The 13306-nt window shown below is 36.2% G+C and overlaps 2 protein-coding genes and 1 pseudogene across 6 annotated transcripts in view; 1 reads left to right on the top strand and 2 right to left on the bottom strand.

The window, feature by feature from the left end:
• The window catches only part of LOC107729839 (YY1-associated factor 2-like), a 13068-nt gene extending 2615 nt beyond the window's left edge, over positions 1 to 10453 (bottom strand). Inside the window, exons 1-3 of one of the 2 annotated variants that reach the window (XM_016540549.1) lie at positions 10315 to 10453; positions 9899 to 10024; positions 2459 to 2611 (exon numbers count right to left, since the gene is read on the bottom strand). In XM_016540549.1, coding sequence (XP_016396035.1) covers positions 2459 to 2611; positions 9899 to 10024; positions 10315 to 10340 — 305 coding nt within the window. In that variant the 5' untranslated portion in view covers positions 10341 to 10453. The remainder of the gene's footprint in view (positions 1 to 2458; positions 2612 to 9898; positions 10025 to 10314) is intronic. The other variant, XM_016540550.1, reaches the window with a different exon arrangement.
• The window catches only part of LOC107729837 (periphilin-1-like), a 56136-nt gene that overhangs the window by 20864 nt on the left and 21966 nt on the right, over positions 1 to 13306 (top strand). The window lies entirely within an intron of this gene.
• LOC107729822 (zinc finger CCHC-type and RNA-binding motif-containing protein 1-like) overlaps positions 11765 to 13306 on the bottom strand; it is a 2461-nt pseudogene continuing 919 nt past the window's right edge.

Here is a 13306-nt window from a genome sequence, read left to right as displayed (position 1 = left end):
AGCGAGGAAAAGAGGATTAATTCAAACGAACTAAAAACGAACAATTGCTTTACGCCGAATTGCCGCTATTTCAAAGTGAAAGTAAAATGGGCACACCGCTTTTACAAGCTATTTAAAAGCCAAGGAAAGCGAGGAAAAGAGGGAATGCCCCCCGCGGTGATACCAGTATTACCGATGTTGTCACACGTTGATTAACCGGTGGGAAAATTCTCACCGTCACAACCCTAATTGAGATACTATTGTCTTCTGTAGATCTGCATTACAGCTGAAATTTAAATAGTTTCATAATTGATGCATTTAGCAACATTAACACTGTAATTTAACTGTTTATTACTGTGAATCTGCTTTGAAACTTTAAATCTGTATTAGAGTAAATTGGCTTATTATAAATAAAATTGACTTGAATTGCTAGTATAATAGAGCATAAAAGTGAACCCGGCGGCCTTGGTTTTCCAAGTATTTTCTCAATAATTTTTTCCATAGGCAATTTAAATAAAATCAGGGAGGCAATGAACCAAACCAATGATCTAAAAGATGAATCAGAACATCAGAAACTTTGATTTGAAGACTTTTGACATATGTAACCATAAATTTGAACAAATTTGTTTTCAAATTCCGTAAGAAATCATTCTAATATGCTTATTTGGTGCTCAAGAAACATTTCTTATTATTATTAATGTTTAGAATAGTGCTGTCAAAATAAGCACGTTAACGCAGGCCATTAATTTTTTTAATTTAACATGTTAAAAATATTTAAAGCAATTTACACAGGGGCGGAGATAGGGTTGCCCACACCACTCTCAACTACTGCTGCTTCTATCTTCTTCTTTTTTCTTGAGGAGAATTGCATTTATTTAGATGCAGAATGTCTTTATGACCACATCAAACGGGAGACTTTTCAGACACACACTTCAACTTCAATTGACTATATGCACGGTTACTTCCTGGTTTTAGATAAGTTAGCTCAGTCATTTCCGGTCGATTGTCAAAATCAGCTGTGCACCCTTTGCACGGTTTTTCTACACAATCCATTCACAATTTGAAGAAAAGTTTTGTTTGTCTAAGCTGGCTTATCTTTATGCGGAAGTTCTAAAGAATGCTCCGTGCATATAGTCCATTGCACGCACAAATGTGCCGGTGCGCGCTGTAGCCTGTATCATTTCATATTAAAGCGCGAAAGAAACTATGAGCATGCAATGTCGTAGTTATGTCATTCAGTTAAGTCATGAAGTTACCTTAAGTCATTAAAGCTGCCTTAAAACCATGCATGCATGCAAGTATTTGTTATATATGAGTCACATTTAAGAACATGTCTCTGAAATGCAGTGGTTTTCAAAACTGTCCTGAAGCACCCCAGCACAACACACCCGATTCAACTCATCAGCTCATTAGTAGACACTTTAAGAGCTGAAGTGGGTCAGAAAAGGTAAAGAGTTGTGAGAAAATACAATGCATGTCAGATCCACATCATGTTCAGCAGCGGCAGCTCTTAAAGCAGCCAAAATAACCTAATAACCCAGCTGTTGTTATGTCTGTTAATCAAAGAACAAAAGAAAAAAGAGGAAATAATAACTTTAGTAGCTTTAAAGATTCATCTATATTTAAATAAAAATGTAGTGTTTTATAACGTTATTACATTTCTGCATTTTTAATTTTCTACTTGCTGTAGGGCACAGGTAAATATGACATTATAATGGGTTTATGTGAATATTGATTTAAGTTTATTTAAATCAGAAGTTATTTTTTAAAAGTCTAATAAATGTTAAAATTGATATCTCTCAATTATACTGTAATGTTGAATGGCTATAGTCATTGGTTAAATACTAAGAAAAAAAAAATTTCAGAGACATCAGTAGTATTGGTATCAGTGATACCTTCAGTCATAAAAAGATGCCATTAAACAAATATAAAAAATATACTGTATGTTGATTCTACATTAATTGAAGATTGAATGTGAAATTATTGCAATATAAAATTATATTAAAAAACGTTATTGTTAGGTGGGATTAATCGCGATAAATGATACTGACCCTAAACTCTGTAACAATAGTGTAAATATATAACAGTTCGTGAGTTTAAATCTATTAAATTCACATTGCTTCATGGAAGCATCAATGCCCGTTTCTCATTGATGGAGATCTCATTAGTATACATAGTAAGCGTATAGTGGCGTGTAGTGTAAGCGTACAATTTGTTACAAATATTTGTATGAGCTTTGTCACTAAAAGGGGACAAAAAGTGTTGTATAATTCTCAGTGCACTGCAGTAGGTGAAATATATTTTATATTCAAATAGTTTTCAAATGGAGAGCAACAATACATGACATTTTCCAGAGTGAGCTACCTGCTATATAAAATGCAAAAGACGGCCACTTAATTTGTTTGGGGAGTAGGAACTATGCAGTAAATTTATGAACACAGGGACCGTATTTTCATCTCATTTCTCATTTTCATTTCACCTCATTTTCTTGTGGCTGTTCTTTTTCAGTGTCGGTTCTCTCTCGTTCTTGTCCTTCTCAGTCTTCTCCTTTTTCTCTTTCTTGGGTTGTGTGGGTGAAGCAAACTGCTGTGTGACAGGACGAGGTTTCCTGTGGGGGGGGGGAAAGGGAAGACTGAGAGGCGAGAAAGCAAGATATTTTAAATCAGGATGACATGATTCAAGCTCACCAGAGCCTGATGAAAAGGACTATGTGGGAAAGAGCAAGTTTAAACAGGCAAGTGTTGAAGCTAGTTGAGAAATCTTGCCTACATAGCGTAATCTGAGAAGAATGTGTTTTCTCAACAGTTGAGAAACAGCCGCAATTTCACTCTGTTATCCTTTCTACAGCAGGAAGACAAAAACTGGTAATTTAACTTCCTAATATAAGCTAATATCCCCTAATATACTAGTTCTCCCTGTCAAAACATAAAATTTCAATATAAAAATTATAGAAAAATACTGGCATCAGATAAAAAAAAAAAAATTTAAAACAAATACACAAACAAAAAACATTTTAGTTAACTAATAAATAAAACATAAGAGGGAAAAACCCTAAAATAAATTAGTAATTCCAAAACTAAAACAAAATTTGTGGCCATTTTAGATACCAAAAAAAAAGAAAAAAAAAAAGAAAACCTAGACCAACAATAAAAATGAAACAAAATAAATAAATAAATTACTCAAACAAAAAACAAAATTTATTATTATTATTAATAATAATAATAATAATAATAATATACCATTTAAAACACCAGATCCAGATTGAACCTATTGATGTAAATGGTCAGAAATTGCTAGAACAGCCTTTCTTGTCCTACTATTGTTTGTTAGTAGGATACTGTTTTGCTGTTGTCATTTCAACACATCAGTTGTTGCACCCCTAATTAACAACCTGACAGCTGCGGCAATTACAGATTATATCTAGGCCTATGAGCTAACCATACTGATCTCAGATCAGAGCTCAGGGTAAAGTCCCATCAGTAGCATTGCGTTTAGAACGACAGGGATGCACTGTGACCGTTGCTGTAATGTCAAGAACAACAGCTGTTATACCAAAACCAGTCCACAACAGAGCAGTATGAAGGCCAGCATCGCTGCCGTCTGCTTTGCCAACACGCACACACACACTGTGATTTTAAAAACAGCTTCTCAGTATCTGTGCACTGGTGCAATGTTTACGCTTTCATCCATAACCCCCGGTTGCTTTGGGAATAGCTAATGAAGTTACACATTGTGAAGTTAGAACATCTAGAGCCTTAAAGCATGGCAGCCAAGAACCGGTCATTAGCATTGATCCCAAGCCCAAGGCAAGTGAAAACGGCCATTATTAGTTGTTGTTACTGTTAGTTGTCTGCCTGCCTCACTCTCTGCTGCATGTCAAGACCTGGCTGCTTGCTGTGGACTCTTAACACCCTTCACACTCAGCGCTGTTAGACGCACCATTCAGAGTAAATCAATCGATCACTTTGTGATGTATTTCCTCTGTGCCTGACGGAGTAAATTGGCATTAACGTTGCTGATCCTGCTTATTTTTGAACATTTGTCATGAGGGTGAGAGATTTTGTGAAATTACTCCGTCATTAGTCACTCTCCGTCTCACGCATACGCGTTGCATCTATGCTTTAATCCGTGCTATTAGTTTACATTTATCCCTTACAATAATACAAAAAGACAATGTAAGCCAGTTAATATTAGAATTTTGCAACAATGACTCGCTGACTGTATATTATCCTGCTTATTACATAAATACTATCAAAAAAAAATTCAATGAACAAAATGGAATAAGTTCAAATTATTTGTGAGTAAAGAAGAGACAATGGAGTGAAACGAGAGACATGAAACTATAACAGCTATGTCGCATATCAGTCAAAAACAAAAAAAATATTTTGACTGCTCAATGGCACCAATCGAGAGATTATATTTTCTTTAATATGTAATGTCCTAATTATATTTTTAGGATGTATCAACCATTTTATAAAAATCAATCAATAAGGGATGCACCGCTAATCTAATAATTAATTATATACGTGGCTGCTAACTTACAATTGGCAAATTAATATATTTTTTTTACTATTCTGTAAAACAAAAACTAAAACATAATTTAAATCATTTAAATGCTACAAGTGAATTAGGCACCTAATAATGTGAATTATGAAAAATGGATATTCATTTGGAGATTTGCAAAAGATTACAGTGATATTAAATTAGTGTTTAATGTAAAAATAGAAGAAATTAGCATGTATTATTTAATATCCAATATTGGCAATATATATCCAATATTTAAAAATTTTTCAATATTTAAATAAAAAAATCTATCATATCAACCGATTACGAATGTGGTACCAATATATATTGCGTATTCTTAGCAAAAAGTCACTGAAGGCTCTCACAATATAACTTAGCCTCTCTTACCTAATTTTTTTTTGTCAGTTTCCTTGTTAAATAAAGCAGATGTATTGAATTTCTTCATAAAATCACATCAATGCCAGCTATTACATCAAACCCAGTTACCGAATGTGTCTACAAAGGCGTCTTTTTACAGAAGTACACACACACAAAACAAATTTTTCCCACATTACTGTGTTAAATCAGAAGGACACGAGGGCTGTGTTCTCTCCTCTGATCCAAGAGTCTCTCAGATGTGTTCATATCTGCATGTTTGTATAATGGCGTAATGATTGTACCGGGGAGGCTTGTGTACTCGTGGGCTTGAGTGATGGGAGGGGACACCATGATTAATGCGCTACACTGTGTGAACATGCAGTCTCCATACTGCTCCTCCTTTCGCTCCACTGCCAAGCCCCCTGTTTGACAGATGGCACTCTGCCTCCCACTGTCCCACCTCTCCACACTCTGTTTTCGGTTCTTTCCAAATGTTTGCATTTCCTTTTAACTGCTTTTCAAAATCCCACACTGCTTCTCCCTCGCTTTAGTATCCAGCTTTCTCTCCTTTCATCAAAGGCCCATAACTGTCTGAATCAAAATGAGGTCAACTTGTTTGAGACGGGCATGCGCCTTCGCGAGCTTTTGCAAACTATACGCAACATTTCTCTAATAAATGACAACAGGCTCTTGTAATTACTGAATAATGTGAATGTTTTATGTGGCTTTTTGTTTATTTGGCAGAGGCATGCTGGGAATGCTTCCTCAGACTGCATTAGTTTCGCCTTTTTGGGCAAAGAGACGAGAACTCGCAGAGCAGCACTCTGGGTTTCTGCACACACGCAATTAGAGAGGATTTCACATGCTGCTCAACTCTTTCAAATGCCACACTGTAGCAAGTGACTAGTCATCTAACAACTAACACTATATAAGCATGTAAAAGCCTTTGTATAATTTATATATAATAATGCACTTTTTTCCGCCATTGTATACTTATAATTATAAAATGCATGGAGTCAGGTGAACCCTGAACCAGCCTAATTATTCAAGGCTTCCTTTAGACCCACTGACTAGTTGGTTTTGCACATCTCCACCATGTTTTATCGCATCGTTCAGCAACAAGAAAATATCACTGTGACAGCAGAATATGTTTGCAATTAGGGATGCACCAAAATGAAATTTCTAGGCCAAAACCGAAATTTTCTGGATGCACTTGGCCGAAAACTGAAACAAAAAATGCTTTAAATAATTATTTATTATTTTATTAAATAATGTAAAGTAATTTTTAAATACTTTTTAATTTAACTTAATTTTAATTATACTGAATAATTTTTTTTTAAAATAACCACACGTTTATTGAAAGTAACAATAAAACTGGACAGAAAATATATTAATATTAAATATCAATATATTATTTTTATTCAGTTCTATGCAACAGAATAAGATATAACCCTTTTTTTTTTAGTTATTATCCAAATAATGTATAGTTCTACAAAGCTATTATTATCAGAGCACGAAAACCACTGAAAATGCCATTTAATTTAACTTAATTTTAATTATACTGAATAAAAAAAAAAACACGTTTATTGAAAGTAACGCAATAAAATTGGACAGAAAATATATTAAGATTAAATATCAATATATTATTTTTATTCAGTTCTATGCAACAGAGTAAGATATAACCCTTTTTTTTTTTTTAGTAATTATCCAAATTATGTATAGTTCTACAAAGCTATTATTATCAGAGCACGAAAACCCCCGAAAATGCCATTTTCGGTGGCCGAAATTTCGGTGCATCCCTATTTGCAATCAAAATCCTCTGTTTGTCATCACCTCACCGACACTGACAGTAATGAAGGATGATGGGTCCAGTTCTCTCAGCGATACCCCTATAGAGCGCACAGGTTATGCCAACAATTTATAACTGACAACCTTAAACTGGTTGTGACAGCACAAACATACATTAGTGTCAAGTCAAATAGAGCTCCAACGTGGAAAAAAAAAACATAATACAGCCTTCCTTTTTCCAATCTGTCATTGTGAGAGGTCTTGAGTACGAAAAAAACTGCTTGGTCTAGAGGGGACATTCTCTCCATTTGTGGTAATTGAACGGTATAATACTCTCTCCTGCAGAGCGAATGCTTTCGCTGGGGGGCAAAATGTTTCAGTACACTGAAATTAGAGGTTTGCCGGCAGGTTCGGGGGGTCAGCGAGGGGAATGGCCTGAAATGCTCAACGAGAAGCTCTGCAGCTTCATCAATTAAATGTCAGTCTGTCAGCGCAAGGTAACAACTAGGTAAACAAATCACTCTTCGAACAAGAGCAAATATAGCCAGAGTCGAAGCAACATTAAAAAACCATTCACTTAGGAGCTTGTATTGTGTGATTTAAAGGGATAATTTACCCCCAAATAAAACGTGACAATTTTTTTTACCTTCCCGTTGTTCAAAACCTTTATGACTTTCTGCAGAACACAAAAGAAGATATTTGAAGCCTGTTTTGCCTTTTTTTGTCCTTACAATGTAATTCAATGGGGTCCAAAACAGCACAGGCCCTTATTGACGTTCATTGTATGGAAAAATACATTTTTCAAAACATTTTGCTTAAAAACATGTCCTACTAACCCAAATTAAACATATGATGAGATGCCCAACAAACATGCTCTAAATAAACCCTTATATCATTCGCCACGTATCAGTCAGGCTCAGCTAAATCATAGCCTTATAAAACATTAATTTGCTATCTGCTGCACACAACCGCAACCTAAACGAACACACTGTCATTCACATCTGACGGCTGCTTAGGAAGATGATGAAGCTGAAAGCAGCAATTAGCACCAACGTATATCCTTTGCGTTTACGCATACAACTGCTTGCTAAAAGTAGCATAAAAGCAGAACTGGAGAAAATTTTACATGCTGCATGTCAAGAAGCTCTCCTTTCTTCATAAATGAACGACCTGTGAGAATCGCATCAAGAGGACATCATCATTAAAACCCATCATTTGTGGCCATCTCCAAGGCATTATAACAGGACAATGTGCAATCATGGTTTTATTTATGGGCATGAGTGTCCGTGTGTGTATGTGTGTGTATCCTGATGTGATGATGCCTCTTCTGATGACGGCATTCTTGATTAAGCCATTGAATACAAATGAGTTCAGGCCGTCTGGACGCCAGCTGCTGTGGTGGCCTGGACGAGTGACAGCACCCCACCCCCACATAAAAATCCTCCGCCCTCTCACACACACTTTTGCAGTGACAATGAACATTTGTTAGCTTTAAATAACTGCAGTAATAATGCTTTGATTCAGCGGTGGTAATGGGATTTGAAACTTGAAAGATAATTAAACCTTTATAAACAATCTCCCTAAAGAAAGATGATCGTTATCTGGTGCTGTTGTTGAGAGCTGAGGTCTGTCATCATCATCATCTTCATCTACTTTTAGTGTGCGTTTATGTTCCGAAACGCAGATGAGGAATGTTTTACTTCCTGATCTCATCTTAATGACATTAGGGAAATAACTGACTGCCGACTCAGTCGCTGACTGTTCCAAAACAGGATTTTTATGACTGATGAGATGAAAGTGAGAAAATACGAGCCCATTAAATGTCTTCTCTGATGAGGTCATTAGCACTCTCTCATGGATCGCTGCCATGGGAAAGACGCTATCTGTAAGACCAATACAAGCAGAGTATTGGCTGATACCGACCATAGATGCTCCGAAAAAACATGCATTGCGTAGGACCCCTCATTCTATATGATTAATATAAAAAACATGAATTGGTTTGTCTTTCAAGGTTTCTTCCCTACAGAGTATTATTTTTTATTTCTTCCCTATTTTCAGATGAAATTTCACAGGTAAAATGTCCATAGTGTAGCAAAAAAAAAAGCAGAGCTTACATCGAAGCTCAAACCAAGCAGCTTTCTGTTAGTGAGCACGGCAAATTCGCGTGACGAAATCCATAGGAAATCTTTCGCCCTCATGCAAAATTTCAATTCTTATTTATATTAAAATTCACCAAATGACAGTAAATGTGACCATATCTTTAGAAACTTTAAACAATGATACTTATACCAAGTATAAGTATTTATCCTTCAATATACAGCACGAAAACCTCTGAATTTATTACTCAAGAGTATTATTTTCCATTCCATCCCTATTTCTGTGAAATTCTGCAGGCAAAAAAACAACTGTTGTCAAAAGTGTAGTGAAAAAAAGTACAACTCACACCAAAGTTACTACCAACTTAAACTCATTGCGTGGGGAAATCTTTCACCCCCCTCACACGAAATTCCAGATTCCACTGATTCCTATTGATGTGACTCAATTTCGACTGTTAAAATTCAAACACCGGTTAAAATTTACCGAACAATGGTAAATGTCACCACATCTTCAGAAACAACATTATCATCACAAAAGTATTTATCCTCCAGTATACAACACAAGTAGATATTATCGGTATTATCAGTGCACCCCAAATGCTTTTACATCTAAACAGAGGAAAGACATTACAAAATGCTATTTTTAATGCCACATTTGCCTTTTGACATGCAAATTGTGGTGATTATGAAAATATGTATGACTTAAGCATTAGAATTAGGCTAAATATACATTTACAAGCCAATTTATTGACTTTTTTTTTTGATTGCTAATAGAAAAAAAGTATGGCATTATAGAGATTTGCTCATATGTTGTGTCATACCCAGCTAATGTACTATAATTACATAATGAACTGAAATTAAACCCCAATTACTTCTGAAATAACCTGCTTTAATCAGGGTATAATGGATGTTTTACAAACAGAGCTGTTTAGTAACGTGACACTGACTGCTCACATTTGTTCCTGAGGTTATAAACATTGAATTAACTGTGTAATTATTAATACACACAAGGCAAAAGGCTGTCTCAAAACCTAATGAGCTGACTATCTAGACAGCATTCTGGGGTATCGAATTAAGTCCAAATATGCGGTGTAGGCAGGCAGTTCCTTAGATTTGAAGCAGCAGCTCGCATTCAGACATCGTGTGGCACTCACCGCGTTGACGTGCCCTTCCTGACATCGCACATCATGCATTTGAACGCTTCGGCGCTGTTCTTGAATGTACACACGCTGCAGTCCCAGTAACCGTCGTCGGAGAAGGGCTTCGCTTGCCGTTTCGGCCTTCAAAAAGCAAAACAAACAGAGAGTACATCACATCTCGGACTGTAGAAATCTCCGACACACATATCTGATCCTATCCATGCACAACGTCAGCCGGACGCCTGCGCAAGCGACGCGTTCTTTAATGAAATTACACTTTAGGTTGATAAAACAGCCAGTCCGCCATGGTGGCCACTCTGTTGCGTCTTTCTCATTCACGCGCGCTGCCTAATGGTCTGTTTCAAGGCCTGAGACGGTCTCGAGTTTCTTGAAGCCACCGGCTGTGGGAGTTTCTTTCTGTTTGTTTTTACCTCGTCGGACTCCTCTTGTCTCCCATGCTTCAGAAACTTTGTGCGAAGCGTCGCAGGCACAGCCGCCTCTCGCGCGGCTCCCAGCTGTCGTAGAAACTCAGCGCAGCGCCGTCACGTGACCCTGCTCGACCAATCCAGCGCCGATTTATTTTCTCTAAAGGAGGGTCGTGGGGTTTATATGAAAGAGTCGTGCTCCCGCTTCACCCCAAATCAACTGGGCGCAGAGCGAATGCGAGTGAGGTAACTGCACCCCTCTTAAATTAAAGACACTCGTTCCTGGCACTTTGCACTAAACTCTAAAATGTTAAGTGTTTTTCTGTTTCAGCAAATGGTCTGAAAACTTTTTAAATGAGCTGTTTTATTTTCTATTAATTTGGGGTTGATATATATATATATATATCCTGTTATTACATTTTCAACTGAGGGTGCTTTTCACTGCTTGAGAAAATGGACGTGTGGCGTGAGAACAGTGTCAACTGCGTGAGTCTCACGTTGAATGCGTAAGAGTTGGCATGGTTTTCCATAATGTTACCAAACGTGGGGTCTGAATGCCTTGATTTGTGTGATTGTTTTGTTTGCTATTTTCTAACAACAAACAAAACATAAATAGACTATTTATAAAATAAACTAACAATACAAAATAAAGAAACAAAACAGAATGGTTAACAGGGTTGCAATTTCAGCCTACATTTAGCTGTTACACAATAGGAACTAGCTAGTTTGGGACCAAATATTGTTGATGGAAACCTATATTTCCCATTTTTCCACGTCAATAATAATATTTGCTAGATTTTTTTCTAATAATAACTTGTATAACAGCTGAATTGTTGAGATTGACTGATGCACTTGGTAGGTTTTACTACAAAAAGCAATGTCAATTCAATAGATCAATCGTTGTATGATTTTAATCATTTGATAGTCAAGAAAAACAAGCTCTTTCACTTGGGACAGGACACAATCTTATTTTACAAAATTGTTTTTGTATTGTAGAAATCATAAATTTCACACATGCATTTGCTAATGATATGAAGCAATATATATATATATATATATATATATATATAATTTTTTTCAAATATACTGTAATTTTTTAGGTTTGCCTCACTGAGAATGCAAACACTTTTATACTGAACCTTCATAACTTCGACATATCAGTGGGTGAAAAAATGAGAGCTGAGGACAAAGGTGACAGGAAGTTACACTTAAAACAGTTTATTTTCCATGCTTCCTGGAACAATAACAAGAATGTAATTGTGAAATACACAAAACTAAACTATATTTACAAGATTAAAAAAAATACAATATTTGGAGGTGTAATTATCTGAATGAGGAGCATAAAATAACAACAAACATCTCTGATCAAGGTATGCAGAGTTTTTTTCTGACTTTCTGCAACATAGTTTGACAAAATTAGAAATTTAGATCAATATGTGACCTTCTTAATAGGTGAAAGCGGTTGAGAAGAGGCGATGTGTTCCGAGCACATAAAAGTATGAGTCAGTCACTGAGCTCCTCCTCGTCACTGAAGTAGGTACTCTTTTTGATCCTGGGTTTGTGGGTGTCCTCTAATGTAGATGCTTGAGACACATCCTCTGTGACCTGCTTCCTTCTCTTCTCCTCCTCCTCAATCCGTGCTTGCTGATGATGATGATGGGCAAAAATGTATATTTCTCTTTGAGCCAATTTTTACTAGGAATATTAATGTATGATGACGGAACTGTAGATTATATAATATTCACTGACCTGGAAAGCAATTGCCTGACTTAAACTGTCCAGTGCTGGATCCTCTCCTTCTTCCTCACTGTCCTCTGGTTCTCTGAAAGAACAAACACAGCATATTTATTGTCTTACATTATTTGAAATTAAATATACATAAAAGATTAAAGCAATAGTTCACCCAAAAATGAAAATTAGCTGTAAATGTACTCACCCTCAGGCCATCCAATATGTAAATGAGTTTGTTTGTTCATCAGAACAGATGAAATAAAGCAATGAAATGTAGAGAAATTTGCTCACCAACTCTGCAGTGAATGGGTGCCATCAGAATGAGAGTCCAAACAGCTGATAAAACAACACAATAATCCACAAGTAATCATCACTACTCCAGTCCATCAATTAACATCAATAAACAAATCCATCAGTAAGGCATTTTAACTTCTGGCCGAAATATTAGTTCATAATCCATAATAACGCTTCCTCCAGTGAAACAGTCCATCCCCTATTGAACTCTCATGTTAGAATTCACCAAAATATTTGTTTAGAACTGTTTTGGACTGTTTTCTCTTGTAAACGGTACTTGATGTGTGCATATTTCTCTCCTGATTCAGACGAGACGACTTTTTCACTGGGGAAAGAATAATGGATAGAAGACTCATATTTTAGCCGGAAGTGATGGTTTGAAGCTAAAAATCTCTTGATGAATTTTTTGCTTCACAAGACATTAATTGATGAACTGAAGTTGTGTGGATTACTTGTGGTTTATTGTGATGTTTTTATCAGCTGTTTGGGCTCTCATTCTGATGGCACCCATTCACTGCAGAGGATCCACTGCTGAGCAAGTGAAGTAATACTAAATTTCTCCAAATCTCATCTACACAAACTCATCTAAACAAACTCATCTACATCTTGGAGGTGAGTCACTTTTCAGCAATTTGTAATTTTTGGATGATGTATTTTTTTAAATGCATTAAAGGGGTCCTATTATGCTTTTTCACTTTTTCAACTTTAGTTAGTCTGCAATGTTGCTGTTTGAGCATAAAAAAAGATCTGCAAAGTTACAAAGCTCAAAGTCCACTTCAAAAGGAGATATTTTATTTAACAGAAATTTTTCAAAAACTACAACGAACGACTCGTTTGGACTACAATGCATATTTTCCGGGATTTGTGATATCACAAATACCGACAAATGGGACGAAACCTGGTTGAGCTGCACTAGAGAAGGCAACGAGTGTTATCACTATGTCGGAGACACGCTAGCTTTCCCAAGGCAGAC

Source organism: Sinocyclocheilus rhinocerous, unplaced genomic scaffold (assembly GCF_001515625.1).
Source record: "Sinocyclocheilus rhinocerous isolate Xijiao unplaced genomic scaffold, SAMN03320098_v1.1 scaffold848, whole genome shotgun sequence".
NCBI classification, from domain to species: domain Eukaryota; kingdom Metazoa; phylum Chordata; class Actinopteri; order Cypriniformes; family Cyprinidae; genus Sinocyclocheilus; species Sinocyclocheilus rhinocerous.
This window is presented reverse-complemented; position numbering and strand designations above follow the sequence as displayed.